Source organism: Conger conger, chromosome 6 (assembly GCF_963514075.1).
Source record: "Conger conger chromosome 6, fConCon1.1, whole genome shotgun sequence".
In the NCBI taxonomy this organism is placed as follows: Eukaryota; Metazoa; Chordata; class Actinopteri; order Anguilliformes; family Congridae; genus Conger; species Conger conger.
This window is the reverse complement of record NC_083765.1, coordinates 6,953,832-6,980,150: the sequence shown is the minus strand read 5'-3', so window position 1 is coordinate 6,980,150 and position 26,319 is coordinate 6,953,832. Positions and strand designations below refer to the sequence as shown.

Genomic DNA, 26,319 nt, shown 5'->3' with positions numbered 1-26,319 from the left:
ATATTCGCTGTGCCGGCATCGATGACATGTAGCCGTTGCCTCTACGCGGCCATGGTGATGTAAAGGCTACCTGGGTACAGGAACCCGGTGGACAGGGAAAGATATGAACGTAATGAACGCCATGCATTTCTTTACTCCCAAGCTGTAAACGTTTGCCGTGGCGGCCCCGTGTTTTATTCCGCGCCCATGACAGATTCCCGTGCCGTTGTGCCAGCTTTCCGCGGATGGAGGTCATTCGGAGCAGCTGGTTCCTACAGAATGACAGTCACCCCGGGGGAGGGGAGGCTACACAACATGACATCATTTTCTGCTAATGTATTAAACGAGGTTGGAAGGTTGTCCTTTCCCGCCTCGTATCCTCATATTTAATTCATCCACTCAAACTGCGCCAACAAAATGTCAATTAAAACTTTAATCCAAGGTCTTAGTCTTTTACACCTCCAACGCCCGAGGAACCTGTTTGGCTCAAATGTGAGTTTGATAATCCTGCACATGTGGTTGTTATTAAAACAGAATTCCTGGTTTTGTTATTGTTAGTGTGAAATAGAGGTTATCTGCAAGATTGAACTTTGTAGCCACAGCCAAAATTGTTTGGGCTGTTTCTTGTCCAATGTGCCTTACAGTGGACACAGTTGTATTGTCTGAAACATTCCCCGGTATATTTGCACAGCTGTGTTTTTACTTCATCATTTCAGGTTCAATGCCTTCCTGAAGTGTAAAAAAAACACAAAAAACAATAAAATCAAAAAAGGTTAATCTAGATGGGACAGGAATCCACAGTTCTTTAGATAATACCGTTCTTCTCTCGATGTCAGTTGTCAATAAACCAAATCGACAGACACAAGCGAATCGGTTGTCTGTTTTGCGAGTGTTATTTTGCCAATGACAGCAGAAGTGTCTGAGGTGTTGAAAAGAATAGCTTTCAAGGTGCTATGCGCCCAAAATTATTTATATAGCACACTCAATTAATTAAGCAAATGGTTTTAATTACCCCTGCAGCTCGATGAATGCACCCACACAAGGAAATGAATCAAGCATGTCAAATATGCAAAAACATTGTGATTGACTGCCAGGCCTTTACAGTTCCCATCAGTCTTTGTGTGGGGACACTGACTAAATGAGAAATGGGCTGGGTGTGGCGCCTGCTGTCAGGGCTGATCTCACTCCGGCTGAAGCTCACCACGGTTTGGGTCTCTTTGGGACAGCCCACCAAATGCACATTCATTTTAGTAGCATGGTTTGTGTCTCTGTGGGACACCCCACCAAATGCACATTAATTTTAGTAGCGTGGTTTGTGTCCCTCTGGGATGGCCCACCAAACACGCAATCATTTTTGCCATGTGATTTAGGAAGTTCTTCGGACTTCTTTGGAAATTCACTTCTTGGCTACTTAATGTTAGCTTGGCTATATTTGCTACGTTAAGAACAGTAGTAATATAGGTATGATTGTGCATAAAAGGCTATATTGTGCATAAGATTACTGAATTCCTGCCTGAATATCCGGTTGTGAAACGCTCGCCGTTGTTATTTACCCAGAAAGATCTGGAGTTCTGCACAGTGCTTTGGGGAGGAAGTGCGGTTGCATTATTCAAATATTTGATCTCTGGAGCCAGGGAGTATTTCTAAATCAAATGGATCAGAATGACGTGAATCCCTGTACTGTAGACTGGATGTGACAGCAAGGAAGCCATTCTATCACGTAGACCCTTCTCGGCTTGACGTGGTTGGATCCGTACCCAGCCAGAGAGTGGTTGGGGAAAACCAGTGTCTTCCAGGCTTGAACAAGGAGATGTTTTTTCTGTCTTGTCGAGGGCTTTTGATATCTCCATCATTGCAGCAAAGGCGATTTTCGTTGTGTGCTGGCAGATTGGAGATTAAACCTCGATAAAAGTTCCTGATTTTCTGCTTGCGACGCTTTCTCCATGCCAGTAGTCTGAGTAGTCAGCTCTGATCTAATCACTGAGATTGATGTCAGTCTTATAACAATCTACCGTTAATTATAAAGGAAACCGTTCACTTAGTAATGCAAGTGACTTTAACTTTAATCCCCATGTCCCACCAGTTTGTCCTGAATACACAAATCTGTATGCTGTGCCAGTCAGTGTAGTGTGTCTAATGTCTATGAATGCATGAAAGTTACATTTACTACATACAGTGTGTATGCATTGTGAGTGGCAACAGTAACATCGTTGAAAAAGGATAATGCATCTGGCTGGCATGCAGACAGAAGCTGAGCCTTGCATTTCATATTGTGATTAATCTTCAGGTAAAAGTAGAAAACTGGAGCAAACCCTGTGCACTTACTTTTCCTCTGAATAGTTGACGGTTCATTGACCAAAAGTAGTCACATAAAACTAGAGCCCTTAAATGGAATCCTTACTGGAATCCTTAAATCTCTAATTTAAGGACTCCAGTAATGTTTTACTCTGTCTGTTAATACCTAGAGACTGTTTACACTGTGAATGCATCATGCAACATCATATAGTGGGCGGCCTGTAGCGTAGTGGTTAAGGTACATGACAGGGACCCCCAAGGTCTGTGGTTAGGCCCTTGAGCAAGGCCCTTAACCCTGCATTGTTCCAGGGGACTATTGTCTCCTGCTTAGTCTAATCAACTGTACGTCACTCTGGATAAGGGTGTCCGCCAAATGCCATTAATGTAATGTAAAATACAAATGCATGCCATTTTTGAGAAACATGCAAAGGAAAGAACATTGATTCTTTGAGTCATTTGGGTATGTTTGAGTTAATGTTATGAAGGATTATAAGGATAATGGATGACCCCCCTCCCACCCCCCGCCCACCCAACTACCCCAGCCCTGTCTGTGAGAATTTGCCCCAGACAGATACTCCCCTAGTTCTGGCCCAAGGCAGGGATTACATCACGCCTGGAGCCGTGTTTGAGGTTGTAAATGTCTGGTTAACATGTCCTGTCCTATGCGAAAAGACAAATCGCTGAGCCCTCACCTCCACCCCTCCATCAATCTGGGTTCATTTTAGCGAGCCGTGGACCTTTGAAGGCTAAGTCTATTTTACAATTTGCTGGAAGCTACACACATGCTCCCTGTGGAAAAACATAGAAACCTCTGTGTTCTTCCAGTTTTGAAGTTGCAAGTTATGTTTCAGTGCTGCTACGACTTACTAAATACAGTAAATAAATACTGCATTAGTGAATTCATGGACATGATCTTCCTCATTGTGTATCCATATACTGCGCATAATAAGCTGGAATATTAAGGAGAAAATGATTAAACCTACTGCATGAAGGATAGCAAACAAAACAAAATAGGAAACTTTAATGTTGAATTATCTTACATTTTTACATAGTTAGCATATTACTATAATGTAATATATACTTGAACATTTATCATCCGTATTACTTGTCTCTTTTTACCTTCTATCCCCATACATTCTGTTCTCTGTATTTTAGATGATCATTGTTTATTTCAGTCTCTAAGTCTATACAGCCTGGGCAACCGGTGAATGCAAGATCTTAATAAAGCAATAATTACGTAATTTATTAATTAAATTATTTGTATGTTAATCACTTCATATATAAAATACCCACTGTACATTAAGAAACATACAAGGGGAAAGCAGAGTGTTTTACATCTGAAAAGTCATAATGTCCGTGGAGGCTGCCTATAGCCTGACAGATTGGAGTATATTATTGGGTCTGTCAAAATGGCACATTTAACCTTAGACAAAGTGAGTTCACTATGTGTAATGTAGTAAGTCTACAGAAACTATACGCTTTGTCCTTTATGGTCTCTGCAGGACACTGTCTGAAGAGGTCTTTCAATTTATATCCATTTTCAATGGGTGCTCTGCTTCAGGGTGATATTTACCTGGAAGCCATTCGTTGAATACCAGCTCTTCAGTTAAGTTAAGCTTCGATTTTCTGAACATAGGTTGTTGGATTTTTTTAATAACCAGGAAGCCGTCAGTTCACACATTTCAAAAAATAAAAATTGTGCTTTTCTGCTTACCGAGAAGATACGGGTGGCTCTTTGGTTCCCACTGTGAGAAAATAAAACCGAGAGAAAGAGTTTGGTTGGTGATCCAAAGTGTTTCAAAGGAGCCTGCCAAGTACAATTTATGTGGCATGTTGTTCTTGGGTCACCCAAATGAACCTTATCCCCAGAGCTTACTTTTTAAAGCATACTACCTTTTTTTTTTTACAGAAAAACTTCAAATTCATTATACAGAGTATCATTTATTAAATCCATGGCACAAATTGACATGCACAATTACCACAAAAACAAAAGGACACATTCATACCAGCTTCTGCCAAGAGTCCAGTTAAGTGGTATTAGGATCAACAAAACAAAACAAACAAAAAAAGAAAAAGAAAATTATAAACAGTATGTTGCGGGTTGAAGAAAGAATTGAGTACAGCTCTTTTTCTCTATTTTTTTTCAAAAGCCCCACCACCTCACCTTCAGGTCACATGACCATTTACTGGCCTTTTCTTATGTTTGACATCACACACTCGGTGATATTATTATTAATAGGATTTATTAAGTGCTGAAATCCCGTAGCGTGCATATTTCCGCTGCGTTGCTGGAATGGATTGTGCGTTGTAAGTCTCAGATTGACTTCAGTTGTGTTCCTAAGCTGAGGCTTGGTCCGTATGCCCAGTGTAATAATGTGGATTAGCTCACGCACTGGAGCGTAGCGGGAAACTCCTGTGATGTTCGAGACATAAACACTTCCGTATGGCTGGCGGATGCATTCAGCGGACGGCCAGCCTCAGTGAAACCGTGTACCAAGCCAATATTCCTAAACTCGCCATTAAAAATGGCCCCTCCGCCGTTCAGCTCTGTTTATTTGCTGTGTTATTACAGATTAGGTAGATGCTATGAACTCAAATGCCTTATTCAAAATAGGATACACATGCTTTTAAAGTACACTTGAGGTTCCTCAGTCGGGGAGGGGGGTGTGGGGGGGGGGATTCTAGACAGTTTTATTTAGTTAGACATTTGAAACAGTCCTTTTGTGCAGACAAAAAAAACCCTCACAATGCAGTCCCTGTGGGTCAGCTGCAATTAGCAACCTTTTCCCCCTGTAGTGAATGAGCTTTGACATTGGTCTGATTCACAATAAGGTTGCCTGTCTACAGAGTTCTTTTTTCAACATCAACCAATGGTTTGTGTGGTAATAAAAAAAATATATATATAAAAAATAAATATATCTATATTTCATTTCTGCGACCACATTTGATGTGAAAAACATTGATTGGATACAATACATTCTTACTGAATGGTCCCTTCTGCATAACACACACACACACAGACACACAGACACACAGACACACACACACACACTCACACACACACACTCTCACACACACACACACACACTCTCACACACACACACACACACTCTTACACACACACATACACACACACACACACTCACACACACACACACACACACACACACACACACATTCACACACACACACACAGATACTCACACACACACACACACACACACACACTCTCACACACACTCTCACACACACACACACACACACACACACAGATACTCACACACACACACACACACACACACACACACTCACAGACACACAGACACACACACACACTCACACACACACACACACACACACACACACACACACACACACACTCAAAGCCAGGCACACTGGCTAACGGTTGTATTGTGGTCATCTCTCAGCTGACCGGGCCTGTGAGGATCGTGCTCTTTGCTGCGCTTCCCGGTCTTCACGGGGGGTGCTAATAAACATCGGGTGGCAGTCTTTTGTTTTGATAAAGTGTAGCAAGCACAGCCGAAGACTGATGGGTTGAGCCATAAGCAACAATCAGATGTCTGACAGAGATAAAGTAAAACCATTCTGCTTTACCGCCGTGGAAACATTGCCCATTTCTGTGCTGAATTGTTCTCCAAGCGGAGGTAAAATGAGAAGTCTTTTTTTTTCTTTTTCTTACCTGCCAGGAGGAACCTTAAAAACATGTCTGCCTCAGCTGTCAGCATTTATTTTTCAGATATAATCATATCTGCCCAATGTTGTTCCTTTTTTAAATTGGGATGCAGCCATCTTTTTTTGCACTGTTATTTTTATTCACTGAGAACCTTTCCTGGATATACTGAACCCTAATCGTTTAATTTGTGGTCTACAGGTGGCAGAGTAGCATAGCAGTTAAGCGAACTGGGCTTGCAGCTACAGTGTTGCCGTCTGGATTCCTAGATCCAGTGCTGATGTCGTATCCTTGATCAAGGTGCTGAACCGTAATTGCATCAGGAAACAACCAGCTGCCTTTGCTCTGGATAAGATCCTGTTCCAAATTGCTGAAAATGTAAATGTTTCTGGCATATCGCTCTGTCGCATTTTTAGTTCAGGATTTAACTTGAGATATTGCCATTTCCCGTACGCCCCCGCCAGATAGATTTGGACAGAAACGGTGAGACTTCTTTGTTCCGTTTATTTTTTTTGTACCCTTTATTTTTTTTTAACCCAGATAGAAAAATCAATAACTCCTTTCAACCCACAGGAAGACAGAAAATGGCCCGAATGGCTGGCCACTGCCATCTTCCTTGTCTTAGATTGCCAAAATGCTGTCAAAGCCATTGAATCAAATGACAGCAACATTAAGCGGCCAGGCTTTTGGAAACAGGTTAAACACGCTGCAGTTTTATCGCTGTCCTGAAGGGCGTGTATATCTTATAAACGGATGAATTAACGCCGGGCCTAAATTGCATCATTTGAGGTGTTGAAAGGCGCAATTTAAAGTTACGCATTGGAGCACGAGTGGTGCTTAATGAGGACGGATATTGACAAGAGGTCAAGGCGTCTCGATGTTAGTTTGCATCAGGTGACACAATGCGTGTCGAGACCAACAGCCGCGGGATATCATAAATATTACAGAATGACTCTTCAACGCCTAAATTACTGGTGCAAAAGGCCTGGAGGCTATTGACTTTTCCTACATTATATATTCAGGAAACTGATATGAAGGAACTGACAGTCAGCATTTCGGCGAAAGCCAAGCGCCAAATATTTTAGTGTGTCAAAGTGATTCTGGCTATAAGAATAAAATGCAATATAAAAACTGTTCCAAGTAATCTGAGGCATTAATTTCCTCGCAGTGCCCCGCTTGCCATTCACAATGGATAATGACTTTTAAAAATAAGTGCAAAACTAGAGAAAAAGCGTGAAGCCCTTCCTGCCTGCGCTCGCCGTGCGCACATTTTTCGGCGGCCTCCCATTCAGCCGGGTCCCGGCCAGATGGGGAGCGCCCCTAATGGCGTGCATGATTACAGACCCAAAAAAAACCTTCTTCTTATGCAAATACCTCCTCTGCAGCCGACCGGCGCTTCGCACGTCGTTATCCCGTCGAAATGCGGAGCCACTCCATTTCGTATCATTGACACAGTTCCTTCTGCTGAGTCAGGCGGTTCCTATTCCCCGTTCGTACTTTAAGTGCGTGGCGTACGGCCTGTTGACTTTGTGAATGCTTGGATTCGGTCTGTTTCGTGGTTTCATTTTATGTCGGTAGCCCTGTGAGCCCTGTTGATTAGTTTAAAGTTTAAAGGGAACTTTGGGCACTTAAGGGTAGCTCAGGGATTATCCATAGTTTGTACACAATTATTATTTTGTACTTACTGCTTTGTACTTATTACAGGAAACCTTTTGGGTTGCTGGATGGCTCATCTTGGCACAGTTCTAGAGGGATGGGCTCTTTAGTCTATGGTCTGTTAAGTCTTGACAGATATCACACCATAGACCCCATCTACACACTAGAACAGGCCCTAAGTGGATGAGCCTCCCAACAGTTATTGGACTGTTCTAGTGCATGACTGGGCTCTATGGTCTGGCATCTGTTAAGACACCATTCTAGTGCGTGGTTGGGCTTCATGGTCTGTTATAGGCTAAGTCACTGTTCTAGTGCATGGTTGGGCTCTATGGTCCGGTATCTGTTAAGGCACAGTTCTAGTGCATGGATGGGCTCTATGGTCTGGTATCTGTTAAGGCACAGTTCTAGTGCATGGATGGGCTCTATGGTCTGGTATCTGTTAAGGAAACAGTGTTATTGGTGGCCAGCAGCCCTGCAGAACACAAATCGTGTTTACCATCTTTATTTATGGGGAAAAAAAAACTGGAGTAGCATACTGACAAAAATGGAATTGCATTTTCAAACTTTATTTTGGGCCATCTTAAATGGTTTCATTTAAATGTCGACGTAATGACAAAAAAGTGAGATAATAGCCTAATGGCCAAATTAAAGATTGACAGATGTCCAGCAGTCTGTAGTTGAAGTCTAGGCATGCTGGCCGATCATGTGTCTTTAAAAAAAATGCATTGGTTAAAATTCTTTGCGTTTGTAAGCTCAAAAAACTGAACGTAGCTGAAAGCTACATTCAGTTCAGTTTGCCGGGAGTTTGAATTTGCTTGTCAATGAATAAACATTCCTCAGTGAACCTTAAGAAACACCATACAATACACCATACAATAAGCCATAAGTGAAGCACAGCTACAGATTTAAATACATACATTCTTTGATTACTATAATACTGCAGCATTCAGTTCCCTGCTGCGTTTGCATTCTTAACCCCCTGAAATAGCCAAAGATTGCTCGCTAGGACTAGCTTGGTGAGTGTTCATTTGAAATGTAAACAGGCTGAAAGGCAGCGAGGATCTTTCTGTCTTTCAATCGACTGGTGAAAGCGCATGTATGAAATTAAACTGAGTTTACCGTTTCAGCTTAAGAAAAAAATAAAGTGGTTATTGCTCATTATTATTGTTATTTTTTGTAGACGTTTAAAACTCCGGTTCAGTTAACCGTTTCCCCCTATAGCCTAGAGTTAACTGAGCGATTAACACCGCTGATTGGTCACAGAGCTAACTCACCTGGTATCCCAGGTTTAAATCATCTGATTAGAGGGGCGGAATGAGACCCAGGAGCACTACTCAGGAGCGTATCTGCCCGCTAGTGACCCTTGCTGGTGGATTGGGTGGCCTGTAGCGTAGTGGTTAAAGTACAAGACTGGGACCCGCAAGGTCGGCGGTTCGATCCCCCGGGTGTAGCCACAATAAGATCCGCACAGCCGTTGGGCCCTTGAGCAAGGCCCTTAACCCTGCATCGCTCCAGGGGAGGATTGTCTCCTGCTTAGTCTAAATCAACTGTACGTCGCTCTGGATAAGAGCGCCTGCCCAATGCCCATAATGTAATGTAATGTAATGTAATGTAATGTAATGTAATGGATGAGCGGCCTGCAGGTGTGCGTGTCGTGCGGACCTGCTGTGGTCGTGACGTAGGCTGGCGTGCTACAGTGCGATAAGGAGCCGGCGGCGGCCACACGGGTTTTGGAGGAGGGCCGGTGCCTGGCAGTGTAGGTCTCAGCACCGAGCCGAAGAGACATGGACCACCGGGCTTTCCACATTGGGAGAAAAGGAGAAAAGGGCATGAAAAAAAGATATGGTGACCCTTTAAAATGACCTCCGGTGTATATTACAAACATATACCTCTTTCAGGGAGTATGAAATCAGTGTAATCACCCAAAATTTATTGAATTTATTTAATTTTTTTTATACAGGCTCTGAATATTTTCTTATTTTATTGGAATGGCCATTAGTGTGTAACTAAAGAATATACCCCCCCGCACGTACACCAGTACAAACACGCACACAGATGCAAAAATACACGCGCATACATCGCTTGCACACACACAACTAATGAGGCTGTAGGTATCCCCAAATCAGACAGAAATAGCCGAGCCCAGACCTCTGAGGGGCTTGAGCCGATAGCTGAAATGAGGGATTAATGCTGAGTGCTGGGGACCCAGTTAGGCTCTGAATCTGTTAATCAGCCTGGCTCTGCAGTGAAGGGCCAGGACAGGAGAGGCCCTTTGGGGACCGAGTCACCGCAGTAATGGAGTCCTGTCAACAGGTTCACAGCCAGCTGCGCTTCCTCTGAAAAATAAATAAAGGCTTGCTCGTTATTCAGCCTTTTAGCCAGCCCTTTCTCCTGCTCTATTAATTGTGACGTTATAATGACTTTGTTTCGTACAAAAGTAAAATAGGAACTATTGAAATGCGAGGCTTCGCTCCGTGAGAAGCACAGGACCGACGGAGGAAACGTCGCAGATCAATGGGGGATGAGTGTAACGTAGGTGTCTAGACCCAGAGAGGGATCAAAGGGGCCGGGGAGAATTAGCCTTTCAGCCCCGCGCGTTACGGAGGGGAATGGGGGCACTTGAGATGAGTCCCAGTGTGGCAGTGGGAATTCAATACGGCCATTCACACAAGAAAGCCTCTGTTGAAAGAATGTCCACCTCCTTCGAGAAAACATTCCACGTGCTTCATCTCCTTATTAATTGGCAAAAAAAAAAAAAAAAACTTAAAAAAACTTGGAAAAAAATCTCTTTCGGGAAAAATTAATATGACCAGCTTATTCTCTGTGATACTGTTGAAGCTTGTATTTTTAAATATAATTTATTATTTAAAGCAAATATCCAAGCATGTTCGAGCATTATCTGGTAAATAAAATGAATGAATGTTAAATTACATTTTGTTGGAAAGTCCTGTAGGGATTTGCAACACAAAAAATAGAAGAAAAAAAAAAAATCACACTTAGTTAAGAAAACATATTCACAACTTAAAATAGTAAAATTGCCACCATTGAAGTATGTGACACATTTCCTCATGGGTGTGAAAATATCAGAAATTGCTTTTGTCCAAAATTGTCGCAAACAGATGTTGTTAATTGAAACTGAATTGAAATTAGCACATAAATATACAGTATTCACTTTATAATGCACAATGGCTGAAAGCTGTGAAAGATCCTGTTTTGTTCAGGACTATGATTAATATTTTCCCTGCAGACGATGACAAATAGTTTTGAAAAGGTGTGACTGAGAAATAGACTATAGTTCTTCCAGATTTGTTCCACACTGTATTTGAACCTTGGTGAGAAGCATACATAAACATGCGTGAGTGAAGAACAGATTCTGTAAACCATTTCCAGAATTTATGAATGTGGGCAACCTGAAAAAACCCCAAAAAAAACCATGTGCCTCTCAAGCATAGATTGGATGGTAATAACATACATTTTAGGAGACAAATTAAGTCATTAAGTCAAAGTATACATTTTCTAAAGTGAAAATAATTTTGTTTGAAAATATGTTATATTATTTTACATGGAGTGCTTTACATTGAATTGTTCATAAACATACCTTTGCTTGGATTGATTCTCAGTTCTGACTGGCTTTTATATTTTGTATACTTTACATACGCGGTATCCCATCAGAGTTCTGATCACTGTGCATAAACATGTCACAAGATATAATGTTCACAACATAAACAGCATTCGCTTTGGTTTATGCTACAAACGAGCATAAATCAGTCTTCCTGTTTAATGCTGCTCTCCTAAAAGCAAAACAAAAAAACAGCGATTGGCCTCCGCTGCACCTCGACCGGGGGGGCGGCGGTGAGAAGCTTTTCCCCCTGCAGTCCACAGGGGGAGGCCCAGGAATCCACTCACGCTCGGTAGCCTGGGTTCTGTAGGGGTCACGGCCTGATAGGGCCACAAAAGACCGACTGTATCGACGGAGAAGGACATTCAGGTGTGCCTCCCCTGGGGAGCCAATGAGCACTGGCCTCAGTGCCGTCGCTGGACTTGAAGGGGATCCCCTTTCAAAGGAGCTAATATTGGGGGGGTGGGTGGGGGGGGGGGGGGGGTCTACCTCATAAGGAATGTGAAACAACCTGGGGGCTACTGTTGAAAAGGGGGAAAGGGGTGGGGGGGGTGCGTGGCGGTGCGTTAAGGTGTAATGGCCGCTCGTGAAGAAAGCTAACTTTATAATGGTTGGGGAACTGAGGTCAGTTGCTGGTGAGCCCTGACACTGATGTATCTACTGCTGGAATGACCTCGAACAGAGTGAGGATAATTAGCACAATAAATACTGTGTATGGGATTTGCTTTTATGGTATGGGCCTTTTGTCAGGAGCCAGTGCAGAACTGCAGCGCTGTGTTTCTGCTCGGTCCGCTGGGAGTTTGGATCGGATTCCAACTCCGCTGATTGAGGTGTGTTCACTGGGCCGGGTGGTCATTTTATCACTCGACGGGCCTTCCAAAAACTCTCTCCTAACCCCTAAAACAACACCAGCGCAGACATGTACACAATTATGAAACTAGCAGTTACATAATTACAGTAGGGCACAAAAGCACTAATGATGAGACCAGGGCCATTCAGGCCATCCGCACCGCCATTTACATCTGGATATGATTCACTCTGTTGTCACTGATTCATTAATCCAGTCAGGAGTGTTGAATACATTCCAAAAATATCACTCTCATTCAGCCAAGAATAGTATTCATCCCTGTCTTTGTACTTTCTAAAATTGGTTTGTCAGTGTGGTCCAAAAAAACTAGTTTGATGGAGGTACTGTTTTCATTCCAAAAAAACCAAAGGGTTAATAATTAGGGCCTGCATACTGCCTGCATACTGCCTGTAGCTGCAGTACTGACAATCACACTTAATCAAATAAGGATAATACTGCTAGCAGTAGGCCAATATGAAAATCATGTTTGTGCAGTTCTGTTCTGCAGAATGGTTTCCTTAATAATAAACTGTCACTTTCCAGTGAGCTTTATAGTCAGACCAATTATACTCTTGAGGATTCAGATAGGGGGAAAAAAACAGAAGCATCTCTGGCACTGGGGGACTAGGGCTGCCTGTCCGTGATATAGTACACAGTCATTTGTGTATTTAAAAGTACACGATACAGCAAGCAGAGGAACTGGGTGTTGCGAGTTATGAGGCAAATTCCATCTGATCACATCACTGACGTATGACACAATAATCCAGGTGATGTGAGAAGCTGCAATCCTCACAAGTGCTTCGGATTTCCAAAATAAATACATATTTAAGTGCTTCTTTTTTTATGTCACAGTAACTCACCACCACAGCGCATATCTTAATGCAGAAAAGGTGGTTTCAGTAATTTATTTCCCCTTTCAGAGATGTATTCCCCCTTTCACTCTGGTGGAATTTTCCACAGCCGCTGAATGCTTCTTCATCCTGCTTTTTGTGGTTTTTCTTTCCTTTGTGACCCTTGATATGAAATCATGACCCTTAATACAAAATCCACGACACAGAGTACAGATAGGTGCTTCCTCTAAATGCCTCCTCTTTGAGGCTGAAGTGCTTCCTCTGACAGACAGACTACAGCAGTGCTACTCAACTCCACGTCCTGCAGTGTCTGCAGTGCTACTCAACTCCACGTCCTGCAGTGTCTGCAGTGCTACTCAACTCCACGTCCTGCAGTGTCTGCAGTGCTACTCAACTCCACGTCCTGCAGTGTCTGCAGTGCTACTCAACTCCAGGTCCTGCAGTGTCTGCAGTGCTACTCAACTCCACGTCCTGCAGTGTCTGCAGTGCTACTCAACTCCACGTCCTGCAGTGTCTGCAGCGCTACTCAACTCCACGTCCTGCAGTGTCTGCAGTGCTACTCAACTCCACGTCCTGCAGTGTCTGCAGCGCTACTCAACTCCACGTCCTGCAGTGTCTGCAGTGCAACTCAACTCCACGTCCTGCAGTGTCTGCAGTGCTACTCAACTCCACGTCCTGCAGTGTCTGCAGTGCTACTCAACTCCACGTCCTGCAGTGTCTGCAGTGCTACTCAACTCCACGTCCTGCAGTGTCTGCAGCGCTACTCAACTCCACGTCCTGCAGTGTCTGCAGTGCTACTCAACTCCACGTCCTGCAGTGTCTGCAGTGCTACTCAACTCCACGTCCTGCAGTGTCTGCAGTGCTACTCAACTCCACGTCCTGCAGTGTCTGCAGTGCTACTCAACTCCACGTCCTGCAGTGTCTGCAGCGCTACTCAACTCCACGACCTGCAGTGTCTGCAGTGCAACTCAACTCCATATCATTTTCATAATCATTTAACCTTCTTGGTTCAGATAATCAGCTAATTAGTGAAATCAGGCCTGTGATAACACCATGTTTCCACAGAACAATAAATACATTAAAAAACAAATGAAAAATTATAGTTGTATCATTGTATCAGTCAGTCCTGTTGCCGGAACAAAAGACACTCCAATCCCATGACCCACACAATATTGATTAGATGTGATGATAATCAATCCTAAATCACAAAAGCAATAATGTAATATTATAAGCCTTGGAGCATTAGAAGGTAAGTTGATGGTGATGGACAGATTAATGTTTCCTCTCTGTCTCAAAAGATGTTAGATATTTACGTACTCAGAGGCAGCTCTTTCCATGCGATTCACCAGTAATTGTGTGAGGTCAAAGGCCAAACTTAGATCCATGCATATTTTCTACACGGAGATTGTTATATAGTAAAGCTGACATTTTTCTTTTGTCTACTCTGCTGATCTCTAAAAGGTTGCTTTGGAATGTAGAAAATAAGAGCAGCCTAGTTTGTGCTTCTCCTCAGTTAAACCCTGAGTGTGTGTTGAGTAATGCCAGCTTAAGAGGCTATGTGTGGGGCAGCCAGGCCTGGGTGTTAGTTTGGGACAAGACACCCCTGAAGCACTCTGGTGCTCCAATAGTGATCCCTTTCCAAAGGAGGAAAGGAGGAGGGTGGCCAAACCGTGTCAACCTGACAGTGGCTGAACAAAGCCCCACTGACGTTACACACTGTCAGCTCTGCAACTGTTTACCAGACTCTGTGTGTGTGTGTGTGTGTGTGTGTGTGTGTGTGTGTGTGTGTGTGCGCGTGCGCGTGTGCGTGTGCGTGTGTGTAGTTGTGATGTCACTTTGGTCTTTCATGCCAAATTAACATGACCAGTAAGTTGTGATATTTCCATTTGCACCCAGTTAAAAAGCTCATTGCTTGCTTGCAGTTAATTAGATCCTCACAAGTGTAAAATAATGAGAAAATGAATGCGCAAGTACATATTTCAATTAGTGAGCCGGTTGTATAATCTGTAAAATACTAAATGAATATTGGCATTCTTGCTGAAACTGCACAGTCTTCTTATGAACCCAAGGAAATGGACAGACATTTGGGAGCGTTTTTGGAGAAAACTTCAGTTTAAAATTTGACATAAGATTCCAGATTCCTCTGGGTATGTTTTCATTCTTCTACATATTTTGGCGTACTTGACTAATTGCCAAGGACATGACTTGTGGCGAAACTGGCAGCAGAGCACGTATTATTTCACATTTATTCCCTCCAGACAAATATGTTGTTTTGATGCCAGGATGTTAAGATGTGTGTCAAACCAAGTAGGCACGGATCAAAATGGCAACTTTCTCCCTCCCTAAATGGGCGTTCATGTTGCTCTGTCAGATTTAAAAAACGTACGGTATTTCCAAATGTGTATCCAATCAAATTAATATGTCACTCTTATTAGACTGTTATTTGACTAGACATTGTCTGTTGGACAATTTGGAACAGTTTTGCAGTGTAACGGCACAAGTCCAGTCTCAGAGCGTGTGGTTGGCCTAGGAAAGTGCACTTCTCCGGGGGTTAAACAGCAAACCCCTTCCAGATCTCCTGCTCTCAGCTCCGTGGTCACAGTGAAATCTGAGTGTGAGTATTTCAAGCTCTGAACAGTAGATCAGATGGTCGATGGGAAGCCAAAGGACATCATGCTGGAAGAATACAGTTAGACCCAAAAAACGCAGGGATCCTTACTCCCATCCGCAGTTATTGGAAAAAAATAAAATAATTCCAGACATTTTCCCCTCTCCTCTGTGCCCTGGCAAACAAAAGAAAATGGACATGTTTTAAGGGCAGTTACCATGGTTCCCCCTTAAGATGCTGGAGGACTGCTCCAACCGTTCCTCTGCACACTCTCTGCCCCCGCTGTGGGCGATGTGGGTGTCGATTTGTCTTTCGATGGCAATCAATTAATTATACCTGATGGACACGTTGGCTTGGAGACACTGTAAATGCAGCCCTATTGGGAAAGAAAATGGCTTCCGTTATGTGGAATGGCAGTGGGCTTGGCTTTTAACTTTTTGCAGCGTTTTCATGTGGTGCTTTGTACACAAGAACGACTGGCGTTCATGACTCTGGTTCTGTTCAGAGAAGTGTTGTTTGTTGAAGAAAAATTACCCATTCCTTTGTTTGGTTTAATTGTTCTTGTAAGTTCAGACGTCACTGTGGTTAGACCAGATGTCTTGTGTCTCAGTTGTTCAAACTCTGTTGTACGCAGTGTGTATATTCATGCTCTGTTTATTCCTTCTAGGGTAAACATTTTTGTTCTTTTTATTTTTAATTATATGCCAAATTTGCTCGTTCAATGTGTAGCACAGACAGATTACATTTTCTTTTGTCTGGCTGGGGTGTTCTCCTCTCCCAGATGTCATAACTAATAATACTAACAATAATAATAATAATGATGTAGCAATTTATTATATTGGAATGTAATTTGCAAATGTATCTATTCATCAGTCCACTCTACATAAACTTTTATCCATTTCTGTGTCCATTTGCCAATTTTGCATTGTGGATTTAGACATTGTTTAAAATTGAAATTACGTTAACATTTCTTCTTCGTTCTGTGAGGATATGGGGGGATTGGGAGTTGGCCAGTCACAGTAGAGACGTGTGTGGCTTCTGCACAGAATGCACGTCCATCTTTGAAGCTCAAAAACAGCGAATGATTCCCGGATTTATTGGCTGTTTTATGTACCTGATCATCTGTAATATGCATTGGCAGCTCAGTTCTTCCTATTCGCCAGAGAGAGTCAATCACGAGGAAAATTAGCCAGTGTAATGTGAAGATGGGGCCATTCTGAACTTCATACATCCTTCTTAATGAATGTTGGTAATGACCGATGCTCGCTGTTGTACGGTGATACTGTAGGGAAGGGAAGGGAACCTAATTCAGCCTAAGGAGGCCCCGTGGAGTTTTCATGTTGTCATGGCATTGTATTTACATCTTTTTCTGGCAGGGGTCATCTCCTCTCCCAAATGTCATAATAATAGTAGTAACAATAATAATAATAATGATAATAATAATAACAATAATAATAATAATAATGTTCCAATGCATTATACTGGAATGTAATTTGCACATAGTATTCCAGCGTATTTATGTGTACGCATCCATCTGTAAGCCAGTCCAGGGGGGGAAACTCTCGTTGATTGGAAGCTGCTGATGATACATTCGCGTGGGCAGTGAAAATGCCAGCGTGTGTCATTATTTTAAACCTACCAGGGGGCGTGAATATCCCCGCCCGTGATCGCTGTTTAATATGCAGCCCTGCTCCCGCACCACATTCCCCCCGCAGGCCCGAAAACGCAGTTCTCTGCGCGTTTCACAATCCAACGGCGTTTCACATTCCAACGGCACCTTCTCCCGACACGTCGACCGCACGGCGAAATCTCCGACCGCCGTCACCAGACCCTTCACGCAGAAGCGGCTTCATGTCCCGGGCGATTAACGGTGGAGAGACCGTGTGCCTGGTCGCCCTCTTTTTACTCCCGCCCCTCGTATTTACATTAATGATAACTTCTGAATGTCATCGCCTGTCGGTTTTATCTGTAATGAAGGACAGGGTATCATTGAGATGTATGATCGTTTACGGAGTGCTTCGCAGGCCGTCTCCGTGCGTGCGCGTCTGGGCGATAACCGCTGGACCCAGCGAGGCTTCGGCCATCGCTGAGCAACACACCGCCGCAATTAATCTCCCAGAATTCCTTGGGCTCGCCGTCGGGGGGTAGAGTGGAGTTCCGTCGCCGCGCTCCTCCGCGCCCCGGCGGGATGACATCACCGCCGGCGAAGGGGGGTGATGTTGCCATGGTTACATTTCACAGACTGTGATCCCGGGGCTTGCGCTGTAGCATCCGAGCTCTTTCACACCTAGAGATCTGCAGATGCGTTCGCATCGCTGCATCCACCATCTTTTACGCTACGTATTATTTAATTTAATGCATGAGTGCGAGCCGCATGCAATGCATGTGAAATGACTGGGAGGGTGTAACCTAGACTGCGGCACCCGATTGGCCTGTGGCTTAAATGTTTTGGTGGATGTTTCAGTAAAAACTGTTGAGCCCTATCGAGTGAAATATGTCTGCATTTATTACAGAATTTTTTTTATTACATCTTACAATTATATAAATAAGAAATAGCTTTTTCCATTTCCCTGAGATATATTCTTGACCTGATTAGTGATTTATAATCATATGTATTGCTTTTCAATGCCCTAGGACATACTGCAATCTGCATTTTATGAAACATTTTGAAAGAAATCTATAATATAGATCTCCATAATAAAAGCACACAGGTCTTCTTTTTAAACATGAACAGGCATGCCAAACTCACTCTGTAGAACACTGAGTGCCACGGGCTGTGCACAGAATGGGCTTTGCGTCACCAAACAGGAATACAGGTGGGATTCAGTCAGCAGGGATCGTAGTGGTCATTGCCTGAGCTAGCCCTGTTGGCCATCTGGGGCGGCCTGTAGCGTAGCGGTTAAGGTACATGACTGGGACCCGCAAGGTCGGTGGTTCGGTCCCCAGTGTAGCCGCAATAAGATCCGCACAGCCGTTGGGCCCTTGAGCAAGGCCCTTAACCCTGCATTGCTCCCAGGGGAGGATTGTCTCCCGCTTAGTCTAATCAACTGTACGTCGCTCTGGATAATAGCGTCTGCCAAATGCCATTCATGTATCTGGTTCCTGTGGCTTGCTCCCTGCATGTGCGTATGATTGGGTCTCCTCCGCCCCTACTCTGCGCATGCACGGCTTGCGGCGGTAGTGTGAATAGAAGCAGCTGGCAGGCAGCACATGTTTCAGAGGGGAAGCATTGGCTGCCTTAGCTCCCCCGCGCTGACATCACAGGGTGTACTGGACTGCGGAACACTTGTACATGGTTTGCAAAATTGGACATTCTAAATTTGGGTGCGTTATACCTCAGAACCGCTCGATGAATTTCTTTTCTGAAATAGCAGACCTCTTGTGCACCCTGCGAGTGCTCTGAAAGACTCAGGCCTAGATCGCCCTTTTCTCCGGCATGTTTATCTCCAGCTGAGCTCTTGTGTGCACCTGAGTGGGCCCATTTGTGAATGGGACCAATTTCACTTTTTTCGCCCCATTTGGAAAACGTGAATGCTAGTGGCTTAAAAAAGACCTGAAATGACCGAGTGCAAAAGCGACTGAGGACACGCCTGCCCAAAGAGCTTCGACTCTCAGGAGGAGAGCCTCAGAGGAAGCATCAAAACAGGAAGTGTTGGGCACGAGTCTGTGCTCCTGTGTTGCCATGTTGAGAGATATCCCCAACTGTGGATGGAGAGAGAGAGAGAGAGAGAGAGAGAGAGAGAGAGAGAGAGAGAGAGAGAGTGAGTGAGGGAGAGGAAGAAAGGGAGAGACGTATATATACGTAAGGTAATGTAGTGAGAGACCTGCCAAGCCAGGGTCTGTCAGTTTAAGTTTATTCAGTTGACTATAGATAACTCAAATGTTTTATCTTACTCTATAGATAAGGTAAATGACTGGGGCACGCAAGGTCGGCGATTCTAATCCTGGTGTAGCCACAATAAGAACCCTGCAACCCTGCATTGCTCCAGGGGAGGATTGTCTCCTGCTTAGTCTAATCAACTGTACGTCGCTCTGAATAATGCCAAATGCCAATAATGTAATGTAATGTATATAATTTGGTGAGTTAGCTGACATCTTGCGTGTGTCTCTCCCCCCCCCCCCCCCCCCCCAGCCTTCAGCCGCGCCCCCATCCCCATGGCGGTGGTGCGCAGGGAGCTGTCGTGCGAGAGCTACCCCATCGAGCTCCGCTGCCCCGGCACCGACGTCATCATGATCGAGAGCGCCAACTACGGCCGCACGGACGACAAGATCTGCGACGCCGACCCGGCCCAGATGGACAACACGCGCTGCTACCTGCCCGACGCCTACAAGATCATGAGCCAGAGGTGAGTCTCTACCTGCCCCATGCCTACAAGATCATGAGCCAGAGGTGAGTCTCTACCTGCCCCATGCCTACAAGATCCTGAGCCAGAGGTGAGTCTCTACCTGCCCCATGCCTACAAGATCCTGAGCCAGAGGTGAGTCTCTACCTGCCCCATGCCTACAAGATCATGAGCCAGAGGTGAGTCTCTACCTGCCCCATGCCTACAAGATCCTGAGCCAGAGGTGAGTCTCTACCTGCCCCATGCCTACAAGATCATGAGCCAGAGGTGAGTCTCTACCTGCCCCATGCCTACAAGATCATGAGCCAGAAGTGAGTCTCTACCTGCCCCATGCCTACAAGATCATGAGCCAGAGGTGAGTCTCTACCTGCCCCATGCCTACAAGATCATGAGCCAGAGGTGAGTCTCTACCTGCCCCATGCCTACAAGATCATGAGCCAGAGGTGAGTCTCTACCTGCCCCATGCCTACAAGATCATGAGCCAGAAGTGAGTCTCTACCTGCCCCATGCCTACAAGATCATGAGCCAGAAGTGAGGTCCTCTGCCGGGGTGCCAGGTCCGCCCTGGGAGGCCTGAGCTCTGTGGCTGACTGCTACACCTATATGGTGTGAGATCACAAATATGTGATTCGAATGTGCTTATCTACCAACGGAACAAACTAAACATTCTCACGTTGATGTAATTATCACTGCTGGTAACTGCAAGCAATGGCATTCTAGAACACTAGAGAAAACATTCCCATGAACCTACTCTTCAAAGGGATCAAAGTATACACTGAAATATGTGGGAAATGACTGTAAAAATAAGTAGTACGCACGAAAACGTGTATAGTAAGTAATTAAGAAAATTGCCGATTAGTTTGTAATATACATTCGATGCCCTGGTGTTTGATTATTTTTTATTACTGATGAATAAAACAAATATGATAAATGAATGCAAATGATTAGCACCCAGTGTGATTTGAAATGGTATGTCTAGGCCAAGAATACCACTTGAATAGAATACTGTCTGGCGAATATCACTCGACTAAAATTGCGGGCATAAATAATTCACTACCATTCATTTAATTTGATAGAAATCAATGTTCGTTTGAAAAATAACAAATAACAAATAACATTGCAATATTATTATGATTACTGGGAAAAAAAAACAAAAAAACAGCAAGGTTCACAGCTGTTCTGCGAGTTTAAGCGCTGTGCTTGCATTTGCGTCTGAATCTTAAAAAAGATTTCCTTTTGTATTCTGTGTCAGTACATTGATATTCTAGACGCATAGCTAAGTGTGTCACATAATCCACAAGGAGTATGACTGGTGTCTTTAAACCATCAAACTTATTTCTCCCTGCGAATATATTCTCACATAGATAAGCTTGTGAGAAAAGAGGCGAGGCATCAGATTGTCTGAACGGTAATGGGTACAGTCTGCTCTTCTACGCCAAAACCCAACTGCTGCTGGGTCTGGCGCTTTTGACAGTGCTTTGCCAGGGAATGCAGTGAGATAAAGAGCTAGACCACTCTGCAGCTTGGGTCCCTCTGAAGCTGCCATCCTTAAATGTCTGCCCTTCCACTTGCAGAACTTTCCACCGGCGTGCCAACGACTGGCCCCCGCGCTCCCTGATGTTTCCTCCGGCTCTCCGGAATGTTGTAAAGAAAATCGGTTCACAACAAAAGTTAGCAGCACACCGAGGGGAGGGCGTGTAATGGAAAAACAGGAAGTGAATGATCAGGGCTTTTCTTCTTCCTGGCAGTCAGTGTAGGGAACGTCATGCATTTCAAATAACGGACTGCAAAAGAATAATGATTGGATGACTCTGAATAGTGGATTTCTGATCTCTTTTTCATTGAATAAAACATTGTATTTCTGGTGGTTAAGGGGGCAGTGTAGCGTGATGGTGACGGACCTGCATTTACACCTCAGGCTGTGCGATCGATTCCCTGACGGGACACTGATGGTGTACCCCCTGAGCAAGATACTCAACCTGAACAGCATTAGTGAAATGAGCTGCTGCATACATAGATTGTCAATTGAGTATTAATATTATTATTATTATTATTATTATTATTATTATTATTATGATTGTATCAAATCGCGTATGACAATCTGTGCACAGCTATACAGGTGCTTGTAGACAACTCCACCGCACACACGGAGAGGCAGAAATGAATTATTCTTCGAAAAACTCACATTATAATAAAGATGAATCAAGAGAAGAATAATTCATTTCTGCTTCTCCTTGTGTGTGGTGGACAACTGTACATTTCATTATTGTAATTTTTTTTGTTGATATTAGCTGAAATCATCAGAGTGAATGTCTTGGGCTAGTGCCGCACACTGCTGTTCAGCACGCAGTTGGTGTTTTTTTCACACCGCCGTTGCGTTGGCCTTCGTATTGCGCTCTCTCTGGGCACCGAGGCTTTCATTGCCAGTAATTGCTGTTGATATCAAAGCCATAGATCACCAAAAAAAAGCTCAAAAGGCTTCACGCGCTACCTGAAGTAAGGTTGATATCATTTCCTGCCGCTGGCATTAATCCTGGAAAGAGATATGGTTCACAGGGAATGAAAAGCCTCACTTCCCCATATCCTTCTAGAACTTTCTCTCATCAGTTAGTCTCATCCGCCTTATCTAGTTAAGAGTCTTCTATTGTCTAACTGACTCATAGACACCCTTTCTTGGGAAAAAAGATAACCAGTTTGGGAGAAAGAGCTCTTGAGACGGTTCCCAGTGTTTCAAGAGCTCTGGGTTTTGAGATGTGTGTGTGTGCGTGCGTGTGTGTGTCTAAATTAAGACTCTTATGTAATTACTACTGAAAAGCGACTAAGAAACAGATTGTTTCTCCCCGTTTTATGGTAAACAAATAGTCATATTCCACATGAACAATTCTCCTGTTCGTCGTGGTGCGGGAAGCACAATTCTCCACACTTCACATGCGATTTATGTGGTGTGTGCTTTTCTGTCACATTCACTCGGTGCCAGATCTGTGACCTACTTTCGGATTTTACCATTTATAAAGAACATGTAAGCTGTGTGAGGAGCAGCAGAAGGCTTCGTATGTTGCCAGTAGTCTGCCGTTAGGTGCTGGGACTGGGGCAGGATGAACTGAAGATGAAGCACAGCACAACTGTTTAAACAGTATTTAGCAAAAACATAGATTATGAGGGGAATTAAATGAGCAGAATGACATTTTGAAGGCAATGTTTAGCAGGTAAATCTATTTTAAACGTATATTTCCAATATAAATATTATTACAATACATTTTAAATTAATGGCATTTGGTAGACGGTCTTATCAGGAGACAATCCTCCCCGGGAGCAATGCAGGGTTAAGGGCCTTGCTCAAGGGCCCAACGGCTGTGCGGATCTTATTGTGGCTACACCGGGGATCAAACCACCGACCTTGCGTGTCCCAGTCATTTACCTTAACCACTGAAACCTGTGAGGTGTGACTCATGTTGATGGGTAGCCTGAGAAGAATCATGCGAATTTGACACAAAGTAAACACGAATGGACCCACAGCTGAGCCGTGATGCATGCCAATAGTGATTACTGATCAAGGGCTTGTATCAAAAATCAAGATTACTGAGTACGCTGGATAACTGCACTGTGTAAAACCTGGAACAGTTCTTTTAACTCAGTCCATGTTCCAGATTTTGGTGGATTCCAGATTTAGTCCTGTCGGTCCATTCCTGTTGTGTGACAGGCATGAACTGCAGTACATGCTTCATGAAACAGGGCCCGGGAGTTCATCTCCAGGACTACAAAAATGGCTGACCAGCAACCTTAGAGAATATCCAAGCTAAAATAATATCAGGGAATCACAGATGGACAGGATGGCAGGAATTAGTTACATAACCTTTTACTTTAGCTCATGGCAAGTTTATTGTGTTATATAACCAAAATGAAATATACATGAATGAGCGAGGCGGGAATATTATTTTGGTTCACAAGTTGGATGAGCTCTCATTCAGGATCAGTTGAACATGTTACTATGAACCCTCAAATGTCACCCTCTTAAAAGCTGATTACAATGGGCAATAAAGCTCTTTTCCCCATTAACATTTGCAATGTGTTTATCACGGAGAAAAGCATCAGCTATTTGCGAAGCGTTTGAATTGATTGCTTATGTAAACCAAAATGATTTTTTCAGATGAAGCTCACATTTTTTCTGACTACAGAATCTGTGCTACTTGGGCTTTGAGCCTGTAAGGCTGAATATTGAATCATGTCAGAAAAATAAATAATAAAGAAATAAACAGAAATAATAAAAGACTTGCTCAGCCTTGAAAACTTTCAAGTAGGGCTGATGCACAGGAAACATACGAAGTAACGCAGAAGAAAATCCCCCGAAATAAATCTTATTTTTCTCTTTTTCTTTTTGCTGGCATTTATCCTCCACGGGATTGTGTGGGTCCTCAGGTAGAAGGGACAGGCAGAACTGTTCTACACGTCTTTTTTTTTTTTTTTCTGATTTGAATATCCTTTGAGAGAACCTTTTTTTCCCCTTCCTTTGAAAAGGTCTTCAGAGACCCGGAGGAAAGCTCTTATTCTCTGAATTATGTCATCAGCGCTCCACATAGGGGACTGCAGGATGGAGGCACTCCTGCAGACGGTCCCTCTCACATCGTACTGGACAAACGGTGACATTTGCTCGCCCTGAAGCATGCATGGCAGATGCTCTGCGGTATTTGGGTTTAAAACAAAAACGAATGATTAAATCGGATGTTTATATTCATTACTGGGATCCTTGGTTCTCTTCCTTGATGGCTGCCGAGGATGATATAATTGGGATAAGATGGCCATGATTTCACCTTACTCGGATGGGGAGGGGTGCTCCACCAATCGTGGGGTACGTTGGTGACATCCAGGTCAACAACAGCAATGGCGATTGGTGGATACATTTTGCCTACTTACTGGTAATACCCACTGGGATCTTGTAAGTACAGCCAGATTGCTTCCACCAACCACCATTAGAATCATTATGTTGATTCTTACTGACATAGCCCATGGGTAGTGCTGCTTCTCTCTAATTCCTGTGTGTACGGTGACTATTCTATCTCAGCCATCTTATCCCTATTACGTTGCTTTTCTTATTATTGGGCAAATTACACAAAGTAACCTGATTCCCCCAAATCAGATGTATTTTAACTGCTCTATGTTTTGGCTGCTAGTGTAAGGCATATGTGGCGGTAAAGCGGAAAAGCTTATGCAAGAGGCTGCAGTAAACGGCCGGTAAGTGCCGAATACTGTTTTCCTCTGAAAGTTTTGACTCTGCACTGGTACCCAGTCTGCATATAAGTGATGTGTATGTGCCCTGCTGTGCCAGGGAGCTGGGTGATGAGCAGACAGTGCTGTATTGCTGTTATTGTGAAGGAAAGAAACGGTAAAAGCGTGTTTCATCGCATATTTTTTTTATATAAAAGCTGCTTGATGCATCCAAGGAAATGGAGAGCTGAGACTCGGTGAGGATAATGGGACGATATGAAAGAAGAACACAATATGCAGAAAACCTCTTAGACCGCGCCGTCCCCGGCACTTTGGAAAATAGCCTTTCCCCCCCGCAGACTGTCCAATAAATGGTTGCCGTGTTTAAAGATTACTCCTGGAATTTAAGCCCAGTTCCCCTCTGTGCCCACAAGTATCTGCTTTCCCTATTATATAGCGGCCCCACCAATTCTGAGAGCACTTAAACAAAGGCATATTTTTCCTTCTTCTTTTTATAGCCTCACTGGATGACATCACTGCCCATTTATTATTCCCCCCTCCCTCTCTGTCTCACCCCCCCCCCCCCCCAGCAACTGATAAGAACCTGCTGCCTTTCCATTTGGCCAATTAGGTGCTGTAAATTTGCGCGGGCAGTCTAACCTTTCAGCTCTCAGACAGCAGGTCCCGGTGCAGAGCACCTCGCTAGCGATTAGCACTAACTCCTGAAATTCCTCCTTGGAAAATATTTGCGGGGGCTTCCAGCGTGTGGCTGATTGATAAATCCCAGGGGTGGGGGCGGAGGTGGTGGGAGCGGGGCAGGTCAGATAGAGAGGCAACCTGCGAGCGCTTGATTTTAAATTGTGGAAATGATTTTCTGCATTTGTGTCAGCAGTCTGGCCTTTCCGTGGCGCGTTATGGATTTTGACACATTTTTCAGTTCTGAGCGTTTTTGGGGTTTCTCGCAGATAATGGACTGCATGACCCTTGCATGGATGCAAGATTTGCCCTTCCCATTAGCTGTATGTCTTACCAACACTGTTATCAGGGGCATATGATCTGGGAAAAAAAAAAAAAAAGCAGTCTTACATGTTGTGAGTTTGTTCAGCCGAAGCTGAAGGTGCTCAATCAAGGGCACTGTACAATAAAATTGCCTCTCTGGATCCAAGCCATATTGCCTGTGCATTACATCGCGTTTTTGCCCCTTGACACAGGACTACCTTTTTAGACTT

General features: G+C 43.9%; 1 protein-coding gene across 1 annotated transcript in view; it reads left to right on the top strand.

The window, feature by feature from the left end:
• adgrl3.1 (adhesion G protein-coupled receptor L3.1) overlaps positions 1-26,319 on the top strand; it is a 202,425-nt gene that overhangs the window by 35,696 nt on the left and 140,410 nt on the right. The window contains exon 3 of the mRNA XM_061244330.1: positions 19,679-19,892. Within this exon, the coding sequence (XP_061100314.1) occupies positions 19,679-19,892 (214 nt within the window). The remainder of the gene's footprint in view (positions 1-19,678; positions 19,893-26,319) is intronic.